The sequence below is a fragment of the Plectropomus leopardus genome, chromosome 16 (genome assembly GCF_026936395.1).
Source record: "Plectropomus leopardus strain MGB_pleo_1.0 chromosome 16, ASM2693639v1, whole genome shotgun sequence".
Classification (NCBI taxonomy): Eukaryota; Metazoa; Chordata; class Actinopteri; order Perciformes; family Serranidae; genus Plectropomus; species Plectropomus leopardus.
This window is the reverse complement of record NC_142191.1, coordinates 23,210,244-23,235,928: the sequence shown is the minus strand read 5'-3', so window position 1 is coordinate 23,235,928 and position 25,685 is coordinate 23,210,244. Positions and strand designations below refer to the sequence as shown.

General features: G+C 38.5%; 1 protein-coding gene across 1 annotated transcript in view; it reads right to left on the bottom strand.

The window, feature by feature from the left end:
* man1a1 (mannosidase, alpha, class 1A, member 1) overlaps positions 1–25,685 on the bottom strand; it is a 165,989-nt gene that overhangs the window by 15,010 nt on the left and 125,294 nt on the right. The window contains exons 5-7 of the mRNA XM_042503009.2: positions 21,740–21,834; positions 4,255–4,378; positions 3,926–4,019 (exon numbers count right to left, since the gene is read on the bottom strand). Of these exons, the coding sequence (XP_042358943.1) occupies positions 3,926–4,019; positions 4,255–4,378; positions 21,740–21,834 (313 nt within the window). The remainder of the gene's footprint in view (positions 1–3,925; positions 4,020–4,254; positions 4,379–21,739; positions 21,835–25,685) is intronic.

Here is a 25,685-nt window from a genome sequence, read left to right as displayed (position 1 = left end):
AATTTTTAAAATCACGATTAATCACAGAATTTCAATAGTTAATCACGATTAATTGCATGCTTTTGAAATCATGTTTTTGATTCTGTTATTTTGCATTTCAAAACAGTTTTGAAGTCCATATTGACAAGGTTAAGAAAATCTTACCAGACTGTCTTAATTAGGAATCAAATGATGGCAAAAAAAAAGAAAATGCATGAGAGGAGCATAAAATGGGCATGTCAGTAAAGGGGAGACTCACTGGTACTCACAGAACCTCTTTTCAATTACATATGTTTAGGTCAGAGGTCAAAGGAGCCCTGTGAAATGGCCATACTGTTTTTACATTTCCAAAATTTAGCCTATTTAGCCTATATTCAGCCCCCTTACTGAGAAGCTAGGACTCCTTAGGTTGTCTTGTTTCAGATGATATCAGTATCATCACTCTAGCTTTACAACTCAGCCTGTTACAGCCTGTTAAAGACAGGAATGTTGGCCAATGAATAATGCCATAAAAAAACTGGTTATACAGGACCTTATTCACTTCACGATTAATGTGTTAAAGCTCACGGCCCTACTTAAAATCCATCTCTGTTCATAAAACTACATACTTGGTAGGGTTGTTTTTTCAATGAAAATTTTCCTTTCATACCTTAAAATGGATAAATTGTAATGCTACACTTTTGCTTCATTTAGTATGTGCAGATCTATAAATATGCAAATGAAGCCCTCCCCTCAGATGCTTGCTTGCAGCCTAAGTGCACCTCCTCACCTTTGAATGTGTTCATCAAACACACAAACCACTGCTTGTAAACAGTAAAAGATAACAAAAGCACTTAATTTGACAATGTGATCAAACAGCTAACAGTATCTTCCTAATGTTAGAAAAACCTTTTTTCCGATCACCAGGCTTGGCAAGATGAGCTGAAGCTTATCTTGCAAAATACTGAGACACAGGTCCACCTGGCTTCTCCTCTGATACCCCTTGTTTTGCAAGTTTAAGTAAAATTATTACATCAAGATAAAAGCATCATCTCATTTTAAAGGGGGTCCCAAAAAGTTGACGGGATTGGTTCATTGGATTTGTGATGTAACAAATCAACAAGGTCAGAATCCATGTTTTTTAAGACTGTCATTGGTACACAGTTGTTCCAAGCTAATAATGCTCAGCAATGGGGTTGATTGCTTATGTTACATGTTGACAAGGTAAGAAACTTGATTTTCATTGGACAGGGTCTTTAATATCATGAAAACAATAATTTGTGGTTTTTGAGGGGTTGTGTGTCGGACTGTTTCTTCTCTGGGAGCACTCACTTCCTGGGGTCTCTGCTGCTGTCTAATTGTCTCTTGACTGTAGCTTTATATTTACCACAAAGACAACAATGAGGTGTCAGTTTTCTCACTATCTGCAAGAAAGTGAATTGTATTTCCCCCAAAGGTCAAACTATTTCTTTAAGAACGTTATAATTTGATGGAGCTGCGATGTCGAGGTCTGTCACTTTGAGTTTGTTCTGAAGTCCAATTTCTGCTCTCTCGTGGTCAGAAATCACTTAAAGCTGCTTTAAAAATGGGTTGAAAAATGGATTTTGATATCCAGACCTTCTCCTGCCACTTGTCAGTGTCACTTTCATTATATCTACTCAGCTGGCAGTTTTCTGTGACATGTGACAAGTGGCATTATGAGGCTTTTACTGCTGGTTCCTCTTCCCACCTCCATGCCCTCTCTACTGTACTGTATATCTCTCTTTCTGTAACTTTATATGTTCCTTTATCCCTAACACCCCCATTCTCTCCCCTTCCTCAGCATCTCACCTCTCTGTCATTATCATCATTACCTGTTCAGCTGCGGTTTGAAGAGCCTGATAATCGATTCAAAATTATACCCTGTTACGACAACCTGTCAGAGAGGCAGACAGGTGAGCGAACACATGATGTTAAAGATAGGAATTGGGGGGGTGGAGTGAGTATGAAAATACTTGACAGTGACACAAGTAAAATGGAGGGTTGCAGTAATGTAAAGAGAGTCAACAAGGTTCAAAAGAAAAGAGTGATGAGGCGTGACGAGAGACAGAAAAGTAGTAGTAGAGAGACAATCGGCAACAGCTTGTTTCATTCTTCTAGATTCAAGTAATCAGATATGTCATCAATATGAAAAAGAAAACTTAAAAATAAATGCTACACTTACACACACACAAAAAAAGAAAAAAACGACCAACACTTAAAAACCTAAAGAAATCTGGTTAACTGATAGAGGACAGAAAACAAGCTTATATTCACCATAAAGAAGCTTGATCAACTCAAATAAAACAGTTTATCTGTTTCATTTGGGCTCTAAATGTTTTTAAGAAAAATACCTCAGTGGATCTGAGGCCTCCATGAGGTGCTCTAGAAAATGTGGTAGATCAGTTACGCAAAATAACTGGGAACAAGTTCATCACTCTTAAAATTCCAAAATCTGAGCAGGAGCCAGTAAAGTGATTGTAATAATGATACTGATGAGCAAAAATAATTTGCATTCCTGGTTTTAGCAGGAACAAATTACAGGTGTAAAAGAGGTTTCTTTAAAACAGAGTGCATTGCAGTAATCTAGACAAGTGGTAATTTGCATGCATTAGTGTTACAGCTTCATCTTGGGAAGGAAAAGGTTGAACCTCAGCGACCATCTTCAAGTAAAAAATGCTAATTTTATTAATGTTTCTGACATCAGCCTCAACTCCAGGTTATTATTAACCCAAAGATTTCAGCTGCTGATTTTCACTTTCATTACTCTGTATGCAGATTACCATCTCTCTCTGTGTTCCGTCTCTGTTCTTCTGCAGGAAATCATCAGTCTTTCATTTGCGTCTGCAAAACTTGTGTGGAAACGGTGCAGAGAGCTTTCAACCACAATTATGTTCCTGACAGTGAGAGTTAATATTAAACAATCTCTCTTTAACCAGTGAAGGACAAAGGAGCGGGAAAAAAACCCAAACTCATTTTTTTCTGCTGTTTTAGGCCTAGTATACAGTGTATTTGAAAACAGCGTTCTTCCCTTCTTTGTTCAAAAAATGTAAAAAAAATCTTGTGAACACAGGCAATTATAAGAAAATCTCAGTCAACATAAAAACACAGCAACACAACTGAAACACTGAGCCCAAGGCCTAAAGCCATGCTAAGAAAAAGGAGGTGTTGGCCAATCAGAAGCTGTTATCAGAAGGCTACCTGGAGCATCGAGCTCTGCAGTACATTCTGACGCCTCTGTCCTCCATCATAGTTGATTACTAACTGTACATTTATGATTTAACTTCTAAAAAGTCCTCTTAGCAAGGTTACAACCTGAGATAACGGCACACACTCTGATGTTACATGCCAAAATTTCAATTTCTCCTGTCTATACATCAACAATGAAAGCAGAGTTTCTGAAAATCTTCACCCTGGACAAAGTGTTACAAAAAAGATCCCTTTACAGTGACCTAAAATGTTGTTTGCATGTGGATGAAAAGCCAGAACATGTAAAAAAAAAAAAAAAAATTTTCAAATGCAGTCATTAAAGTGTGGAGTAGGCCTGAAAATGCAGTAAAAACGGTTTTAAGGAGTATCCCAAAACACAGTGCCAACTTTAATATGTGCCAATGCGTCTGCTGACTCAGCAACTGGAATATCTAGTTTCAAGAAGAAAAGTGGCAGCAGCACCGATAACGTGTCCAACAGCATGAGTCTAGCAGAGGTTTTAACAGAGATTAGTGATTGTATCTTCATAATGAAATCAGTTTGTCTTGTTTATTTTTTTTGTGGTAGCATTTAGGTGTATAAATGCTGGTTGGCACAACATCTAAGACTCCTGAGCTGAAGGGCAGTGTCCCCAATTGGGTGTTGTTGTGATACTTGAGTACGATACAAGTGTGAACTGCATAGGAAAGGCAAAACAAGAAACTGAACGGGATGAGACTGAGAGGTGAGGAGGACTTACGTTGGCCCCACTGGCCGCTGTTGGGGTTCAGGTAGTTTGGGTACAGCCCCTGGGGTTTATCCAGGCGATTTAGTACTTTTCGGATGTTCATTACCTAATAAATACAGAAATAAATAACAAATGCAGTTAACCTCACTTTAAAGACTTCAAGTGAAAACACAATTTGTAAAAGGACATAAACTGTTATAAGTTTGATATGATTGATATAAATCTTAATTCCCTAACATTATAGACACTTCTAATATGCATAAGGGGAAGGGGAAATCCTGTGCAAACGTAGCCCATTAACTGTGAAAAAAAAGTATTATTTATTGCCACGTGTCTGTTACCTTCTGTGCAAACTCAGGATTCCCTGACAGTTTGCTGAGGTGCATGAACTCCAGATGCAGCGTGCCATACTCTGCAAGGATGCTGCTGCCGCCTGATGCCCAGGGCCAGTTTCTCCCAATACCACTGGACGAAGATGAAAAGAGAAGGAGACAGAGGTTTAACATCAGGACAACAATAAGACTGAACCCAGCTGCTGCGTTACAGAACATCGAGTTTGACACTTAGTCCATTTTATTAAATGATCTTTTGAGTGACAAGCAGAACTTGTTTTAACTTGTTATTTCTTATATTAATACTTGCTGGTGCTTTGTTAGCAGAAACACAACAATACAGTATGAGTCATAAAAGCAACTCATGAGCTCACAGAAAAAAAACCCCTGCTTGTCTTGATTTTTAACTGACAGCTGAAAAGAAGCGATAAATCCTCAAAAAGTCAGCTTAACACTCTGAGTGACTCAGCAGGCGTACTTTAAACTGCAAAGACTGCTAAAATGGTCCTGTAATTCACATGTTATTTTAGAAAGCCTACTTTTGCTTAAATGACATTTCCAAATAGATTCTCACATTAAAGACACTAAAAGCTAACTTCATACTCCATCTGTCACATTTATGGGTGTATCCGTTTATTTTTTTTTCCCACACTTGACTTTGGCAGCACTCATCCTCTGTCAGTCAGAACTGGCTGGACCCCACCCTCTCCCATGTGCGTAGTGAAGCTGCCTCTAGCCATATGTGAGTGTTACCAACCTCTGGTGTGCTTGACAAGGACAGAGGACCTAGCAACAGGTTGCATGTGTGTGTGTGTGTGTTTTGGATCATTAAAGCCACTGACAGATCACTTCCAGGCTCAGGAGTGATGACTCTGGTGGCGATGCTTCAGGAAAGTACTTATGAATACATATTAAGAATTCACTACACCGTTAACACGCACTGGGATGTGTGCTACAACATGAGGACATGAGCTACACACACACACACACACACACACACACACACACACACACACACACACACACATACACACACAACAAATGAGGAAAAAAAAGAGGAGGAGAAGGAGTTTGAAGTGGGAAAAGTGCCATACACACACACACGCGCGCGCTTCAAAGAGGTGGATGAACATACTAATTATCCCCTCCTTCAACTCATCATGCTGCACAAGCCATAATTTGTTTCCCATTACACCATGGATTTAATCAAGTCAACCAGACACAGAGAGGACCACCGCAGCATCAGCAGCCAGCAGAGAGACAAAGATCAGGGTCACAGAACATAACATGCCGAGGAAACTTCCCGTCACTGCAGACCTGATTAAGTATGGAGCCTTGTTTGTTGGAATAAAACTTTTAGTGTTACAGCTACTTCCTTGATATCCCCTTCCACTCAGTCAACTTGTAGGCTTGATCTGTCTCTCCATCCTTTTCTATCCTTTTATAAACCCTGTGATGAACGATAAATCCCTTCTCTTGGTAGGGCGGAGGCGTGGAGGTAAACACACACCTTTCCGGCTCACCCCTGTCCAACCCCAATCCCTCCCAAAGCCCCGTTGTGAGACAAACTAAATCCCTGTTAAGGAGAACAAAACAAGAGACAGCAGGGAAAAGCTGCTGGGTAAACCAAACAGACACAAACCAGTGAGGGGCAGATAGAGAGTAAAACAGAGGAGACGAGGGTGTGTTTGGAATATCATTAATCTGGCCAGGGTGTCTGTGTGATTCAGAAAGACAAATTTGAGATTTGTGTTACCAGCTGGAACTTAATTAGACAACAAAGAATTCTTAAAACCCAGCCTACTAGTCTGATCACAGCTACTGATGATATTAAACTATTTATATTGGGTGGAATACTACACCAGGAATTTACTTTAAGGAATAATATGTAATGTTTTTTAAAAGCCATTTTTATAGACCAGTTTTTTGTGTTTTCTTTTTATTTCCCTTTACTTATTTTTATTTATTTTAAGTATTTTAAAAATACAAAAAATACATAATAGTAATTATAAAAATAAAAAATATGTGACTTTAATTTGAAACTCAAACTTTTTTCGATGAGGGGAGGAAGTTAAACATTAGTTCTGTAATCCTGTTTAACTTTAAATTTCAAAATTAAATTCAAAAGACTTTAAGATAAGTTATTCAGTTACATTCAACTTAATTTGAAAAAAATCTATTTAAACTGTTTCATATTAAAGTGACATTCTAACTACTATTCCCTGTGCTGCATAAAAAACAACTGAGAGAGCAGGAACACCTTTTGGTGGAAAACACAAATGACAACTGGGAGATGCTGGTGAAGAAACCATAAAGAAACAAACCAACAAACTTTAATCATGTTTGAGAGATTAGGTTGAGTTCAAAATTAAAAAAAATACATCGATTAGTCTGAGTCCTTATTGTGGTTTCTTAAAAGACGATCTCACAGTGATTGAACTGTGATTCAAATAATACATTAATGCTGGTAAACTCAATAAAAACTTTGAGTCACGGACCTGCAGCCGCTTCATTTTGAGTAAAACGACCTGTTTGAATAGCTACTGAGGGACATTCAGGCCTGTTTTCTAATGGAAACTCTTTGTTGTTCCAGTCACTTCCTGTACTGGGGTTGGAGACTGGCATTCATCCACTGGCACAGCTCAATATGACAGTATTAGTCCATCTGATGGGAGTCCATTATTGTGTTTGACTACTGATGCAGATGTCCTGGTGGCCCAGTTTCCAGAGTACAGTTACCATAGCGTGCTCCACATCCCTTTTCTCACATGGGATGTAATGAGACTTATTACAAGCTCTGAGCTATAAAACAGTTTCATTTGTGGCCTCTCCTTGAACTACAGACTGCAGTATTAAAAAAAGAAGATAGAAATCTGTGCAAGTGGTCAAGGTTTGAGCACATTTCCTTACAGAAGCCTCAACTTGCTTTCAACACATTTTTAAGATATCATTTAGCAATGATGAAGTAATATCAATAACTGTTGACTGTATTTTGAGATCACAGTTGGATTAATTCTCACAACAGTCGCGGGTATGAAGCTTCATATCAAAAAGCTGGCTGAATAAAAAATCTCAGTTTGTTGAATTTAATTCACTCACAGGAGGCAGACTGGTGTTTGTTTTTGTCTCCATGCTTTTACCAAACAGTAAAATGCAGCACACTGAAAAACACTCAGTAATTCTCTTTGCAAACTAGATTGGAAATGTTAATTAAATGTTGTGGTGACCTAGAACCAGCGGCCTTTTTTTTTTTTTTAGAGATTATGCAAAGCTTAGACCCATTTATCAAAGCTGATATTGAACTTTCATTATAAATCAAGAGATCACCTGGAAACATCCACCTCTGAAAGGACTGATATGATGCAGTTTGTTTGGCTGATGGGAGTCCATGTCCATAGATTTTAATCAATTTGCTGATCCCGTGTTTCATCCTGTTTCATAACTGTTATCAGGAAGATTTGAAATCAGGCCAGAAACAATTACATTGATGGTGTTTTAGGCCTAGTATTACCAATATTGTTGATACATTTTCTAAGCTGAAGAGGACAATTTAGTACAACTCTTCAATCTCAATTTTTGAGCCAACAAGGACCGAAAATTCTTAAAAAGCTCAGAAAATAATAAATTCTCTGAGCCTTGACTTGGTCAATGCCATAAAAACTGGGCAACAAGTGCAAACTCCATCTGCTGATGAAGATCTGACATGAACATTGTTCCCTCAACTACGCTTTTCCGTGGTAAAGCATGAAATATCAATCTCTAAAATGTTCATGTTAAAACAAGTTTTAAAAGCCGCTGGAATGCCCACAGTTTGGAGGAGTAGGCTGAGGCACTGCTACGGAAAATAAGCAACGTACTGCTATGGAGGCGGCAACAGCAAAACGTATTTTAGCCACCTAAAACAAAACAATACCAAAAAATATTAATATCAGCTTAACTGTTCGCTATCTGTAAAAAATCCAGTCTTTCCCTTGCTGTCAGACAGCATTTTGCAATGGGGAACTACAGTATATAGCTCTCTTTAAAGCCGACAGTCCAGCAAGCACAGATCGGGACAGAGGAACAGCAAGTGGTAGACCAGCAACTCCTGTGTTCTGCCAAGTAAAAGTATTGTTTTTGTCAAAGGAGTCTGGCTCTGAAGAAAGCAAAGATAACAGCTTCAGTTTTCCAATTGGAAAGGGCCATCTGACAGCAAGGTAAGACAGAGAAAATATCCCCAAAAAAGCGTACACTTCAAATGATACAGATTTTTCTTTCAGGCGGCTAAAATACACTTTGCTGCTGCCCCCATCAACAGCAGTACATTGCTCAGCTTCAGCGGTGGTACTCCAGCCTGTAATACATAACTGTGGATAAGTACCTCATACAACTCCACTTCAGATTAACTATCCCTTTAAGTGGGATCAAACTGCAGATGCAAGATAGCTGACAAAGTTGCTGTGAAAAAAAAGCTAAAGCATATAAATGCTGGGGTATCTAGGAAACATAATTTAGAAGTTGACATTTCTGTAATATCTCAGTCACAACTGAACTATGAAAGTTGTTTAAGGAGCACAGCAATTTATGTGGGAATGTCCATCAAGATAATCTGACATTACATATTTTCTGCCCTTCATGTTCAACCAAGAAACAAAAAAAAACAACAAGGGCTAAAGGAGTCCATGCAACAAATATGGATCCAAAGCCTTGACCCAAAAAAACTGGGTCATTACAGATTGATGCCACTGTGAATTATGAAGGTTTGCATTGGAGGACATATTCCAGGTTTCTTAGCGTCTATCTTGTTTGTCCTTTTGAGGGTGTCCAATCGTTTTGTAATTCAACCTCTCACACCTGTAGCCATTTCCCTGGCTAGCTGTGAAATGACAATTCCTAGCCTGCTAGTTTTGTACCCTCCAGTCCATTCTGCAGCGCCAACAGCAGTGATTTTAATTCTGTGGTGCCAAGCAGTAACCTGAAAAACAGAAAAGCGTTCCATCTCCATAAATTAGCATGTCACACCAGGAAGGGCCCCCTCACGCTCCTATGGTATTATGTTAGGCAGTTCTTCAATTCATTTGTACTCTGTGTTTGGATAAAGTCTATATTTTAGCCCAGTTTTTTCCTGTGTCAGTCCTCCTCCTCCTCCTCCTCCTCCATCCCATGAACTCTGTTTCCCTCCTGCTTTTCTCCCCTCAATATCTCTTCCTCTCTTGTCTTAAAATCTATCGTACTTCTCCTCTAGGCGGGAGGAAAATGTGAATTGTGATAGATTCACAGTTAGCAACTTAATTAGAGGCCTTAAATCACGGCTGCCTTTCACTGCCTTGGGTTACTGCCGGAGAGAGCTGCACCAAGAGCAAGTGTGTATTTCTGTGTGTTTGTTTAAAAAAGGCCTCAGGGCAGTGAGACAGTGTAACTACCAATACTGTGATTGTGTGTCTACTATACGTACATGTATGTACTCCTGACTCTGGCCATGTTAAGAGCTGCTGAATGGGTCCCTACCTTTGCCCACTGGGTAGTGAACCCTATAACCTTTCTTAGCCCCCATACATCCATAAATGTATATTACTTAAAAAAACATTTGATATTACTTGATTAAAACAATATTGGAAAACACTGATAACTACTGATTAATTTGTTATAAGATTCTGCTATCACAATATAAATAAATAAATCTTAAATATTTATAGTGCTAGCGCCTCAAAAGTCTAGTATTGGTTGCGCTCTATAACTTCTCATAAATTGCTCCTATTTGGTTTTACACCTTGATCTAAATTCATTGTCAGTAGTTAAACATGACCTAATCTGAATCATTAAGCAGAGGAAGTACAATTAGACCATGTTAGGTGGAACAGCTCTCCTGGTCACTGTTAAAACACCAGCATTAAGTGCCCTAAAAAACTTTGCCTAAGGATATTTTTCTTTTTCAGGTGTAGAGGTCTATTGCTGGAACACAACAGTTTCTTGCAATACATTTCACAATTATGTGTTTTTCTAAGGGAGTAGACAATACTGTCTCAGGTGAGTAGATTCTCAAACAGTGGATGAGGCATTTATTTACTTCAACTACAAAGGGTGCCAGCTTTATTTAAGCGGGCTTACATTAGAGACAGGCCATTATTTTGTCATTCACTACGTTTATTTGGTCATATTTTAGTATGAAACTTTACAACTACTATACAATTCAAATTAAAGCTCTGTAGCTCTGTTTCAGCAGAAATAACCCCTTTAATACGTAATAAGGCTTTTATTATGGAACATTTAAGGAAATGTACATTGTTCATTTTATAACAGAACCAGAAGTTAATCCACCCAGCTTGTATCTGGGGTTCTGCCTTTTCGTTCACGGTGACCATGCCCCTGGTCAGAGCAACCTTGCTTTTGTTTGACTGCCGGCCTTTATTTGGAAAATACAGCATATCTGGTAATGAAATAATAACAGGTTATTTGATTGTTTAATTGTGTACAGGACTTGTGGGGCACAAGTCATTTGGAGCACTGGTATCCTGGAGGTGTGGTCACATTCCCATTAGGAAAACCACAGCTAAGCAAAATTTGACCAGATCTGATCCTGTCATTTCACATTTCATGACTTCTTCTTTTGTCGCTATGCTGATGACACTCAATTATACTTTCCTGTAAGACACTTAGGGCATTATTCTACTTATGCAATTTAAAGTTGCTCTACATGAACATACTCACCAGTAGAGCTGCCTTAAATGTTAATAAGCTGTCATCAGTCTTTACTAATCGCAGCAAGTTCATTTTCCTGCCATATCAACAATAAAAGGCTATATGACAGAGTGCTACTTCGTGGGGTCACACAGTGTGACAGCCTCTCTAGGCTGTACTAATAGAGTCATTCTCCATCTAGGCCTATTAATCAAACTCCAAGACCACAAGAGCTCAGGACTGATTGCTTCAGCCTCAGAGCCTCTAGCTGAAGGAGAAAATCTGTCCCAAACTGACATTATTTTTTTCTTCCCAGAGATAAGAAAAGAGAGCAGGGTCGCATGAGTTAGCTTTAACTTTGCAGTGTCATTAAGATGATAATAATACTTTTATCAGCAGTCTGGCTGGAGAGCACACCGGTTTTTGACTTTGTGCATTTTGTAATAGTGGGTGATAGTGGCAGCTAACTCAGAGATGATAATACAGTATATTTGTAGCTCTTTAAATGTGAGTTATGTCTGAATACCACCGGACTGAAATGTACCACCTAACATTTTTAAAACAACTTTATCACTTGTCATTTTAAGAAAAAGAGTTTTGTAAGCATGCCATTTACAAATTCAATTCTAGCATTTTTCAAACCTTTTCTTGTTAACTAGAGGAAAATGATTGATGTTTACGTGTTTTTGTGAGTGACTGTATGATGTGTGTGGGCTACAATCATCTCCATGACGCCTGTAGAGAGGAACGAACTAACTTCAGGGCGGAGTACAGATTCAGACACCTTAAGCCAACCGCACACACACACACACATTCACAAAATGCCTCATCCCATTAAGGGCCAGTCAGTATGCAGTGCAGTGGGAGTGATTTGCAAAAGCCTTATCAGTCTAAATGTTAATAGAAGAGCTATGGGACATACTGGCCAAAGCAGATAACGGCTGGGTTGCTCGTGTGTGTGTGTGTGTGTGTGTGTGTGTGTGTGTGTGTGTGTGTGTGTGTGTGTGTGTGTGTGTTTGTGTGAGAGAAAGGAAGTGTCAGAGGAAATCTGCAAGGCGGTTAGTTTGTATAGTGCAGCAATGGCTTCTGTTGGTAAATCATTTCAACAAGACACACATGTAAAGTATCTGTACAGACCGACCACGTGTAAAGACAATTTCCACTTCTGCTTTATTTGAAATTTCCATTCCTCAGTATATTAAAGGGGACCTATTATGCTCATTTTTAGGTTCATACTTGTAATATGGATTTCTACTACATTTTTACATGCATTAATTTTCAAAAAACATTTTATTTCCCCATGCTGTCTGTGCTGGAAAACCTGTATTCACCCTCTGTCTGAAATGCTTCATTTTAGCGCCCATCTCTTTAAGCCCCTCTACATAAAAACCCCAGTCTACCAGGTCTCCTGTATATCAGTATTTCTGCACCGTCATTGCAGCCAGAGAAATGTAATGGAAGGTAGTGACACTTTCTACTACGAGAAATAACCAGTGAAAGCTTTAAAACAGAGTTGAATACGTTCAAGCAGGAATATGATTCAAAAATGGTGCAAATCAATAACATCAACAACCAAGATTACATGTTTTTGTGTACCTGTAGCTGAGAAGTGACTGTGTATAGTGACATTAACTTCCATTAAAAATCACTTATAAATGCTTCTTAACACAACAGGATATGTTTCTGAGGAAATATGATCCAAAATCAAAGAGAAATTAATAATATCAACCCACCAAGATCTTATGTTTGCCTGGCGTTAGCATGTAGCTACATGCAGCAGTGTAAGCTATATCATGTATGCTATGTATCATGTAGACATTTGCAGTAAAAAAAAAAAGAAAAAAAAGATCTGACCTAATCTTGTAGTGAAAGTACAAAAAAAACACACACAAAAAAGAGTACTCTGAATGGTCCATAGTTGAGGTTTTTGCTCACAGGGGTTACTTTTAGACATGTTTACCTGATTATTTGAAACTTTGGCCACAATATGAATATCCAACAGTGTAATATAAGGGAAAGCATTAACAGTCTCCTTTAATTCGGAGCAATTACATAAGCTCAAAAGTGTTTTATGAATGATTATGTCAGTGTTTAGGGGATAAATTGTCTTTTTTCTTAACTGGCTGAAAAGCAGCCAATGTAATGAATCTGTGTAAATGTGTGTGACACATTTTGTGCAGTCCCCCAGTTATTGCTTGACTTTGCCAAAAACCTTTTCTTCCTTTAGCTTACAATATCACGATTCATCATTATTCAATTACCAAAAGGATACTACTGACAGGCTGCATAAAAAAGTCAACATTTCTGAGGCTTTACCAGAGTAAAACCAAATCTACGCAGCATTTAATGAGCTAATATTGGCCGTTTGTTCTCCGCTAATGCCACTTTTTGGATTTAATTCCTATTAAGTACATTTCAAAACGGATTAGTAATGTTCAGAAACTTTCTCTTATCCAAATCTTTTCATGTAAACCACAACATCTTCTGACTGAATGTACTGAATTAAATATTTCCTCTGTTGTTTGCTTGATGGATTTTCTACTTTTCTTAAGTCCATAATAAATATTTGAAAATCATTAAGTCATTACGGAATAAAAAGAAGGGATGGAAACACAAAAATCAAACAGGAAAGTTTTCCCTAATAGCACTAATTTAACTGAATATTACACTGGAGGAGACATCACAACCGTCTTAGAGATGCAATTCCTAGGCTTTTTCATTCTTTTACTCTAATCATCAAAGCGTAATTCTGGGACAAATGTTCCTCTGTCCATCTGGCTGCAGTGCCACCAGATTTCCTCTGGTGGGGCCCGAGTCTATGGTAGATCAATTGGACAAATCAATCGGACCTTAGCAGTATTTTCCGCTCAGTTAGTGGCAATAAATTGGTTTACCCAGAGACAGAGAGAGAGGGAGATCTCTGAGTCAGGGCCGGCCTCTGATCCTTTATGAGTTACTGTGCCCCTGATTTATCAGACCTCGCAAGTGGCCAACAGGCTGTTTAAAGTGTCTTCTGAAGATAAATCAACTGCACATCAAGATGAGGTTTCCCACTGATCGCCCCAATAAATAATTTCACGAAGACAGTTTTGAATTGTTTAGCTTTTGTTACTGGTTTTTCATGGATGAGCAATCTGGTGATCGATTGGGTTTATCGGTGCATGAATTTACATTAAAGTCTTGTGACATAAATCAGATTCACAGACTTTTCTGTTTGATATTGTGACACCTCGTGATTTCAGCATAGTAATGGAATTCCTACACCAGTGTGAACGCTTGTAACAAGTTAAGTCCTTTTTTTAAGCTGAGTGATTTGTTTGCTTACAGTAAAGAAAAGGCAAATAAAGGGGTAAAGATATGGGCCTGGCCTTTTCAGAAACAGTAACATAATATCCAATAAAAATGTGGTTTTTGCTGACCTCCAGTGATTTCACTTTCAATGCAGTGATGTACAGATTGAAGCTGAGATTGTCTGTAGACAGCTCTCAACATGGAGTTGGCTGAGCTGGTGGCCAGCAGCTAACAGTGCTAACAGTGCGGACAGTACTAACAACAGCAGCAGTGCCGTTAGCGCCCCAAAGTGTAAGTTTTTAATCTCGATCACCCCCTGGTGCCTACCTGCACGATAGGTAACAAAGCCCGCCCCTAAATGTTAGTGAATCAGACACAGGCCAACCTAAAAACTCAAAGTACACGCCAATTAAGTTTTCCCAAAAATTCATTCTGACACTGAGGGTCGTTATCTTCGCCCTGATGTTTCTTCAAGTTTTTGTTTTTATAAGTTCTGTTTTAATGACTCATTAAATTACTCAAAAAGGGGATTTTCCACAATGATGGACAGATGTATGTGCCAATCAATGTGTTCACAATCAATGGAGCTGCTCGGGATCAGTTGGATGGATGTATTGGCGGGAACTCCCCCACCGCAGATTTTACTACTGCACACTCCGGCTCTCAATGACATCACCAACGCAAGATGTCAGTGCGCATATCCCAGATATTTTAGCCTCACTTGAGTATAGCGGGGGTAAGCTATAACATGCACATGTAGCCAAACTGTCTACTACAACAACACACACACACAGAAGATTAAAGCCTACACCGAGCAGGGCCTGATTCTCTGCTCAGGACACTACTCTGCCATATATTTACATAGCAAACAGTGTTTTCTGCGATAATAATACTCTGAATGTTACATATAGCTCCTTTAACAAAACACTGGTATTAAATGACTCCTTAAGATCCAATATCCAGCTAAAGAACCCGGTGAGAAGGTGACACTTCCATGGGACATTTGGTTTCCAGAATACTCAAGAAAAAGTGTGAAACGACAAGGATTGTGTTGACAACAAATACTTTCTTTAACTTGGGGTTCATATTCATTTGTCTGGACAAACTGAAAACTCGTTGTGGAAAAAGTAGCAAAGACAGGAAATTACATTTCTGGCATTTATCTGTTTCTCTGAAATTAAAATCCAGCCACTGAACAAACCAGGTTTACTTGGTGTAGAAGCAATAACACATTTTAAACTGTGGCCTTGTTTCTTGGCGGCCCTCTTGGGTTTTTAGGATAGCTACAGGGCAGAGTGATGAAAAACTGCAAAAAGGGAATAAAGAGAACAGGGCCATGGAGTGGAGTGGACCTACAGCATGATGGCCTGAAAGAGAAGATACTGGGTCACTCAAGGCAAGATGGATGGACTGAGGGAGGATGGAGGGGAGCACACGAGAGTGGGGTGTGAAAAAAAAATGTTGTTTTTTAAGAAATGAAGGAGAAAAAAGGAGCTGAGAGTAAAGGAGAAAGAGAGAGGGGGGAGAAATAGGGATGAGGGGAGAGATGATAATTGGGCCTCATTTGCAAGTGTGTCTGTGTGTGTTTTACAGATTTACTCTGCTTCAATCTGGGTCAAGGTTATTTAGGCACTCTAACAGCTCCTAACTATGCTGCTTCAAAAGTGCTTCACTGATGTTTCTTCTCAACTACCCATTTATGAGAACTTTTGATGTGTTTCTGTTGGTCTCTCCCTCCATCTCCGTCTAACCTGCACACGGCGAATAAAATATACCAAACTGGGGGACTCTGAAAAGATGTGAAGAGCTTTTGTTTATCCCAAAATCTGACCCGATCATTAAGTGCCATGGAAAGTGTTTTTGCTTCTGAGCTGTGTATTGATATAATTGAGCTTAAAGGGATACTTCAGATTTTTTTGAAGTGAAGTTGTTTGAGGTACTTATCCATAGTCAGTGTATTACATGCAGTAGATTTCAGTTGGCACACCTGCAGTTTGGAGGCTGAATCCAGCACGGAAGCTAAGCAATGTACTGCTGTGAACGAGGCGGTCAGCAGCAAAACGTCCAGCCCCCTAAAAAAAGTCTCACCTAAAACAATAAATATCACTTTAAGTGTACGCTATAACATGAGTACTTTCACTGCTTTACCCTTTGCATCAGACGGCACATTTTGACAAGGACACTAACGGCTTTATTTTGCCCATTTTTGCTCTCTTCACAGCCACCAGACGCCACTGACAAAACTGTCATTTTAGCTTGCTGAAGATGGGAGCTGCTGGTCCTCCACTGCTTCGATCAGTTAGTGAGTTTTTGTTATTTTGTGACTTTGTAGTCTAAAAGGGTTAGTTCGTATCCACCAAAGTCGCCAAACAGCACAAACAAACGAACTGATTGAGGCAGCAGTAGACCAGCAGCTCCTGTGTTCAGCAATGTTTAATCGCTGTTTTTCTCAGTGGAGTCTGGCTACGCAGAAAGTGATATAAGGACTTAACTTTTCTGTTTCACTGTGTGAAAGTAAAACAGTGAACATCCCAATACAGCCTCAAGTTATCTTCTCAAATTAATTTGTTCATTCAAATTGTAAGGCAGCCTGGAAACAAACTTGTAAGGTAAATAGGTATAATAAGGTAATAGTTTATTTTTACAGTGTATGTTTTTTGTTGCTGACCCCTTCAGAGCTGTAAATTGCTTAGATTTTATCTCAGACTCCGACCTGCTTCTCAAAACTAGGGGCAGCCGACTTACATCTACTACTTGTCATGTACGCTATATGGAACCACATACAACCCCACTTCAAAAAAATGTAAGTACCCCCAGAAGTAGTTTTACATATGACATAAATTATTTTCATGCTAATCAATATGACAATACACAGGTTATTGGCCTCAGTCTGCTTGTATTCCTCTAAGTGTAAATCTTCTCGTTTGATATAAATGAGCATTTTAATGATAGTGGAGTGTTTGCGATGTTTAGCACTTGCTATGAGCATGTTATGCTGGTAGCCAGCTTTAGGCTACAGGCACAGCAGCAAAGTTATTCCTGCTGTGCCTGTAGCCTACAGCTGAACTGCAATGAAATAAGTGCAATAAACAACACAGACTAATTTTTAGAGGCATAAAGAGGCGATATCATCTCCAGATACACCGATAACACCTGTCAAATGGCTAAGAATGGATATACTTTCTGTGATATATAACTTGATATGGATACTGTTTCCATTTTAATTCAAATGATTAGGATCTGCTCCTTGGTTTTTCTTGTTAAATCAGTCATATTACTTGAGCAAGATAACAAACCAAAATATGCTGCGAGCAAAAACTACCTTGAAGCAAAACTACATAAAGATATAAATATTCTGTCCCACATATCTTTAATAATGTATTTTCAATGTCTTTTCTATCATATTTTATACAATTTTCATGCCTTTATGTGAAGAGGTATGTACAATTTTGACCGCTTTTCTGCTATGCAGCAAAATGTCAAAAGTTTTGGTGCATGGCCTCCATTCAGCATGGCTAGGGTCTGCCTCTTTCATGAGCCATATGTCATATTCGTCATTCAGAAGCCATAAATTATTAAACACGCACTTCTCTGGCTTTTGTGGTTAAGCTGGTTCTTGCTAACTTTACTGTCATGTTAGACATTCCCGCCACCAACTCCTATCATGTGATACTGTCGTTTTATGCAGCACTAGATTTTAAATTAGTAGCATTTTGTATGATTTTTTGAATTTTTATTAATATGTTTTAAACAATAGCTGAAACAATGCATATTCAAAACTTTTCCAAAGTATTCTGTTAATTCCAAACCATTTCCAGACTTGGAAAATACTTTTTCTGATTTCATACCTTCAAAAGGAATTTAATGACCATGGGAACCCTGGATGTTCGCTGTTTTACATTGGTTTCCACTTGAGCTGGATACACTAGCATTAGCTCATACTGGTGCACTTCTGGACATTGAAAACTGTCCTTGTTCATGTTTGACTTGCCTAATTTGCATTTTGCTGTGTCACTGCTCCCTTTCATGAAGCTTGGAAGAAATTGTACCAGTTCACCATACATACATGTGACTGCCAATTTAGGCAAATTTAGGGTCTAAATTTTGCTCCTACAGTCATTTCCAGGAATCAGGACGCAGAATTTAAAAACATGCATTTAAACAAATGACTGGTTTGATCTATGCATACATGTCATGTACAAGGAAGAAAGGTTTAATCTGGAAATAGCATTTGAAGTTCCCTGCTCAGTGGTGCATTAACCACTGTGGTGCTGGGTGTGTGTGCTACTGTAATGTGTGCGTGCATGGGAATGTAGTGTGTGTGTGCGTGTGTGTGTTCTTCCAAGCTATCATAGCTCAGTCATGCAGGTAAAGTCATCATCACCAGCAATCTGCTCAGGCCTCTAGGGGATGATGCATGAGCACACACACACATGTGCACGCATGCACACGAAGCCACACACGCACACACAGACCCTGTCTCTCCTTGGGGTGTTTCTCACTCCTGAGAAAAGGACCTTAGGGGAGTGCAGAGTCCGTTCACCCATACAGACAAAGAGAAAATTAATTTGTCACAGCACGTTTATCGTCATGACAACCTGCCTTTTAATTAACGGCTGACAAACAGCAGTGTCGAGTCTCTCTCTGGGGACAGAGATAGAAAGAAAATGGAGGGAGAACAAAAAGTGCTCTCCTCATCACTTGTGATTGACAGAGGAAGTGGAGGATGGCAGACCTGTGAATGTTCTTCATGGAACTGATACTGTGCTATAAGTGCTCTTTTAAAAAAATCAAGGTATCGTTAAATTTAAAAATTGACTGGTTATTTGCCTGGGTATTTATCATCCACAAGAGTCAGCATCTTTAACCCTTAGAAACCTGGATCTATATCACTTTTTTTTTGTTTCTGTGTTGCGTTCTGATGCATCTTTAACCCTTTGAGCAAATTGGTTTGAAAAAAAAGGCAACGATCAACCTGACAAGAAATGCCCCATCAATTTCAGTTGGAAAGTTTTAGTTGTAAAAAAATGGATTAGAAAAATTATATATAAAAAATAAACCAGGGAAAAGTGTCCAGGAAACTTTATTCATAATAACTATGGTTTTATATTTAAAATTATGTTACAGAAAAAATAATTGATACATAATTAAATAATAATTTTCAGCACTTTTTGAGGTTATTTTTTGTTTGCGTTTGTTTTTTTACCCTTCTTTTTTGTGTTTGTTTTCACTAATTTCTTTCTATTTTTTCAGCCATGTCATGTTTAGATGCTCATTGCCCTCTCCCCATGTGCTTGGAAGAAATCAAACCAATTTGCCCAGGTTTCAAAGGGTTAAGCTCATTGCAATTGCTATTCTTTTCATCCAAAGCTGCTAAAATAAGTTGATTAAAAAATGTACCACTTTGGCTTTGAATCAGCCACCTGTTGGTGTCTGCGGTCACCAATCTGTAGCCTCGTCAATGTCCCGCCCACAGCATTATCTGATTGGTTACGCATTGTGATTAATAGCCTTGTAACAATAAAAGCTGCAGTGCAACAGACGGATATCAGTACACATATTGGAGCTTCTCCAGTCAGTGAGTGAAGCTTTGTCTCCAAAGTAAGGCAGCAGAAAATGTTAAAAACATCACAATTCAATACCATGAAGTTTTAAAAGATCCAGTGTTCAGCATGAAGCTTTAGTTGTATAGGTATGAGAACTGAAAGGAGAGCACATCAAGTGAGATGGAGCCTGGACACGGCAAGTTTATCATACTTTATAAACTAAACTAAGTCCCTGTCTCTCTCTCTTTCTCTCTCTTGACGGATGCACTAAAGAGGACATCAAAAAGAGCAGTGTGGGAGTATAACACATACCAACACCGGGAAAGACAGGCTGCAATACATGCAAAGGAAGTGAAAGAACAATGGCTCTTAAAATGGCTTTTAAAAATATTTTGTTGAAACGTTCTCTTTTGCACCCTTTAATTAAGCATAGGATGCTTTAATGCTTTTAAACAAAGTTTTGTGTTGGAGCTGTGAAGTTTGCTTTATTCTAAATTTTTTACACGAAGACTCTCATTTTTACTGACAAATGTGAATCATTTCCAAATATCTGTCATCTGCCTCCTTGATTACTAACGTTCTGTATTGGAATTAACTGCGGTGCTCTGAAAACCACCAATCAGAGCCGAGGAGTCTCTAACACAGCTGTCAGTCATGTCAATCGCTGCTCGTGAACTGCAGTGAAATCAAGATTCTGTGATTGCATTGCCCATTTCTCACCTCCTTTGTTTTCAGAAACGTATTTTAGTGCACTGTGTAACTGTAAAATGAAAAAGTTTGTGACCCTGCTACCTTGTTGGAAACAGTTCATCGTAATACCAAGCACTGCCCACTGGTCGGATCAACTTTCCAAATTTTTTTCTCTACAACTCCTCGGCTCTGATTAGTTGTTCATGTTCACTGAGGGTAAGGCCAAGTGCTACAAGGCCACAAAGTAGGCCAAAGAAACAGATTTTTTTTTACTGTCACATATATTCCCATGTGAAAAAAAAACCAAAAAACATATCGGTCCATCCCTAATTTAGTTTGGGCAATGATAACTACTTTTGTCAAGGTTAAGATTTTGATTCTTGTTTGGTATGATTGATTGTTGGCAAGAACTCCGGTGCAAATTTGGGAAATTTGAAGACATCACGGTGAGATTGTAGTAACTTTAATGCACATTTATAATTATTATTTGATCATTTATAGTCTGAGCAAAGGATTAATGACATAATTATTATTTTGCAGCATTATTTGGTTGCACAACTTATCATTTAATACTAACTTTAACTGATTTCAGTTTTTTGGTTTTCTCAGTGTAGATTTGTTGATAGAAAAAGTTTAATGAGTGTAACCTAATGAGGTTGTTGTGGACAGTCCCGAACCTATGCTTACATCATATATAGAAGCTTAATATTTTAGCATTTCAAAGCCAATTTACACTGGATAAAAATCCTATTATTTCAAAATATAAACCACTCAGAGGAATAATATACACATTGTTATAGTGATGAAATCCACAGAAAATATATCACAGACACTGTATCCTATTTGCAACAAAAGGACAAGCTGGCTTTATATCTCCATCATTAAAATTGCGTGTGTTTTTGCATGTGTGTGTGCAGCAGTCAAAGCCAGCGGCAGCCCCCTGACAGTGTGTCACAGTGCATTAATAAAGGCTGACTGTGGCCTCTAACCTTGTCAGAGTACTCACAAACTTTCGGTTTGTCTTTTGAGTGGTAGTTGAGTTTCGGAGCCAGCCGCTGGCATGTAGTCCTGGATGAAAAACCAAACTACTCCTGTCTGACAAGCCCGCTCTGTCATGTAAAACTAAAACATCTCAGCTCTGTGTGTGTGAGAGCGGAATAGAGAGGAGGCTTGAGTTCACCTCGGCTCACATCAAGCCTCAGACCACAGAGCTCTTTTAAGTATCAAACCATAAAAACAGACCCGCTGCCTCAAATACCACCACAGCAAAAGAGCGAGTGTGTGTGTGTGTGTGTGTGTGTGTGTTCTACCTCTTGAGGTTAAGCAGAGCCCAGGGGATGCCGGTGGGCGTTTTGAAAGCTGGCAGCAGCTTTTCACCCAGCTCCACCGCCTTTCTACGGTATACCTGAGAAAGAGAGACAGAAAAACAGCATCTCATTAAAAGAGGTTTTCACTCAGATTTTACATTTTCTTGACCATTGCTTTGAGAGACAGTGTACCCCACAGAGGAACAAGAAATCCCTCTCTACAATAAGCAATCAGAGTTTTTTTTCCACAGGAACTACATTCAGCAATAGACTTTTTACCCAAGAATGGCTTGGTTGCTATTTGGCCATTTAAGCAACTAAATGGATGTGGCAAGTGTAAGCCGTGCTAACAGTGAAAACACTGTTAACAATGCTGACACAGCTAACAGTGTTAGCCCCCTCCCTGATAATGCTTTTGCACCATCACTGTCTGATTGGGACAACATTATGAAGAATTTGCACAACCAAAAATATCAGCAAGTCCCATAACTTCAAGCTAACTTGTGCGTCCTGTTTGCTGTGTGGTAACTGGTAAAATTTGTGGTCATAATGGAGGAATAAAACAATTTGAGAGAGTGTTTGATTGGATGCAAAATTAGCATATGCCCCAAAGATGAGTTAGCAACAATTTATCATTTCCAGGACCCCAAAAATACTGTAAAACTACGTCTTTTAATTGCTGGGCCAGATACTGGCATATAAACTACAATATGTCTATATGTCTTACTATATAATCATTATTATAATATTAGTGAGGGAAGCCAAGGAATTCTTATTGTTCTAGGACTTTCAAGTACTGATTATCTTCATTATGGATTTATCTGGCAACTATTTTCTCGCCTAATATATGTTGCGTATTTCAGTTGTCCCTCTTGAATTACTGTAGGCTATTGGTGCATTGCTTCTTAGGAGTTAGTCATACTGCTCCGTTGGTTGACATTGGCATTTAAAGCCAATGTTAAACTGCCAACTGGTGGAGATCCCAATACACTACAAAGCAGTCAAACTACCCAATAATACTGCTGTCCCAACTGCTATAACATAAGGAAAACAACGATCAGTATCGAGCTTGTATCAGCTGAAGGCTCTTATTACTGCAGCTGTAATGATAATCTTGTGTGATTTTTTTAATGTCTGTTGTTTTGAAACTAAAAGAAGTGGCAATTACAAAACTAATTCTTCTCAAAAGCTTGTTTTTTTTATTGTACACAACCTGAGAAAACAGCATATCAAAGCATTTTCTTTAATAGATGTACTTGTCTCGGGAAATGTTTTAAAAAGAACTACCAGGAGCTGCCAGCCAAACCTCAGCACCAAGGGACAAACTCCAGTTCTGAGGCCAATGCTTTCATCCAGGGCAACACTTAGAAGGACGAAGTAAAGTCAAAGCTCACTATATTCAATTTCCTTTAAGCTTGATTAACACAGCAAATATAGTATTCTTCCATGGCTGATATGTAAATCTCCCAGAGAAAAAACAAAGTTTTTATTACACCTGTGGCTAAATCTTTCCCTCGTGCCTTCCACGTTTTATTATCCTTTTATTCCAGGCTTTCCCTCTTTCCTGTCTGCTTCCTTTAGTCCTTGTAATCTGTTGCCAATATATTTCTCTGGCTGCCTTGGTGTTGCATGCACATTGATGTTTTCCATCTGTAATTTGAGGGAAATTACAGCAATACGTCACCCCATTTAAAGTCACTTGCACCCGATATCTTCCAGTAAAACTCTCTCCGTAAACTCAAAATAATAACATAATGAGATGTTAAGCATTTCTGGCACATTCTCACTGAATAGTTCAAAAAGCACAATGTAAACACTTCAACACCAGTTTAATGCGACAATAAAATGGACCGATCTCACAAATGAAAAAAAGAACTCAGGAAGAATCAGCCTACATTTGACTGAACAGAACTAATTACAGTTTTGGAAAATAAATAGGCAGAATGATTGGACTACGCAAATGCAAAACATCCAGCAGAGTTTTCCCTCTATACAGTTAAGGTTTGCGTGAATTTAGAAAAAATAAATGAGTATATTGACTTACTCACTTCAGGTAGCAAAACTTAAACTTGAATGTAAAATACAAACTTCTCCTAAACAGCAGTGAGTCAGCCCTCCATCCAGAGAAAACTGGACTCACTTCCATTTGATGTTTTTTTTCTTTTCATTTTTTCTTTTTTCATCTGTATTTTTTAGAGGACGACATCACAGGCTGAGCTGGTAAACATGATCATAAGCTGTGCACTTCAGTGAACTGACCTTAATTTACACAATTTTGGAGTATGTCTTCCAAAGTTCCCCTCTAACCACCAGTCTGTGCAGAGGGTCAGTGTTGCTTTAAGAAAGTTCATGAATACAGAACTGTAAAACGAGAAAAACAGCAAATATGTGGGCGCTGTAAAAAACGGGTGACGACGTCCTAATAAAGTGAATTAATTTTTGACCTCAAGTCTTCATGAGATTTTTCTTAGGAGTGTGTCACTTTTTTGTTGTCTGTAGCCTTATTAACCCCTTGAAACCTGGATCAACATCAGTGTTCATGTGCTGCATTCAAATGCCTTTCACATACATTTAAAACTTTCAAACATGAGCAGATTGGTTTGATTTCTTTTGAGAAAAATGGGAGAGAGAGAGAGAGTGAGAGCGAGATTAGAAAATTATTTAAAAAAAAGAAAAATATCAAGAAAACAATATTTAGTAATAAAAACAACAACAACAATAACAACAACAATAATAATAACAATAATAATGATGATAACTTATTATTATCATTATTATTACATTTCCATGTTTTTGAAAGAAATCAAGCGAGGTGCTCAGGTTTCAAATGGTTAAAAACAGAATTAATGCTTGATTGTGGACTCATGTTTGATGTTTGACCTTTTACAACCCATAAATAATCAAGTTATTTGTTTCACTCTGAGAGGAAACAATTATGGTGTTTCTGCGGCACTGCAAAACCTCTCTTCCCCGCGAATAACTGTCAGCAACCAGTGCCTCTGAATTTGATTTCCCAACCCGTGCTTTTGTGTTAGCATATCTGACCAGACAGCTTTGTAGCAGTTTTAGCCGAGGGGTTATGGTGTCTCTTAGGTGTCTGATTTTGTTGGCTGTAAATGTGAAGTACTTCCATATTTGGCTCCTGGCAGGAATTTAGTCAAGCAGTTAAGATAGAATGGGATTTGGCCCAAGACGTGGTGGACTGTTTGACACTGCTGCCAAGGTTTCAGCAGCTTGACTCGAAGTGCTGCTGCTGCTCCACTGACAAGAGTGAGAGTGATGTTATGTCCGGTTTAGTTTTTCTGGTAACTACTGCAATCCTCACGTACATGGCTTTTTAAAAACATCTTTTATCCCTGACTCTTGACATAGAGAGGGAGTGCTTCACCCCTAAAATGACCATCTGTCAGTTATTCAGCTTGCACTTGGTTGAATTTGTGAAGAAAAATGTGTTTTTCTCAGATTCCTGTCTGGCTTTGAAAAGGCCTTTCTGTTTGGGAAGTACTGAGCATGCGACTGGATAAATAAGACCTAGTTTTGCTGTTGTTTAATGCCTATGACTGAATTTTCTGTTTTTTTGATTTTGAATCAAAGTTTTCCTCATGAATTCACCGTAACATGAGGTGGGTAAATAACAGTCAATGAAGGAATGACATATCCCTTTAATTAAAGAGTTACTTGTTATTGTTGTTACCATTTGTAATAATTAAACTATTTGTTGTAACTGTTTATTTGTTTTTAGGTTGTTACTATAGCTGAATACAGTATGTCAACCATAACAGACAACTGAGAAATCCATTAAGAAAAACTTAATTGTACCTGAGAGCTGAGGAGAAAGCTTGTAAGCGAGCTTTGTGAGATGGTTTTTTTGTAAAACTATAGCCTAATTTGCAATAAATTATCCAAAATAAAGTGGCAATAGTAAGTTTTCTTTACAAATTCAACACAG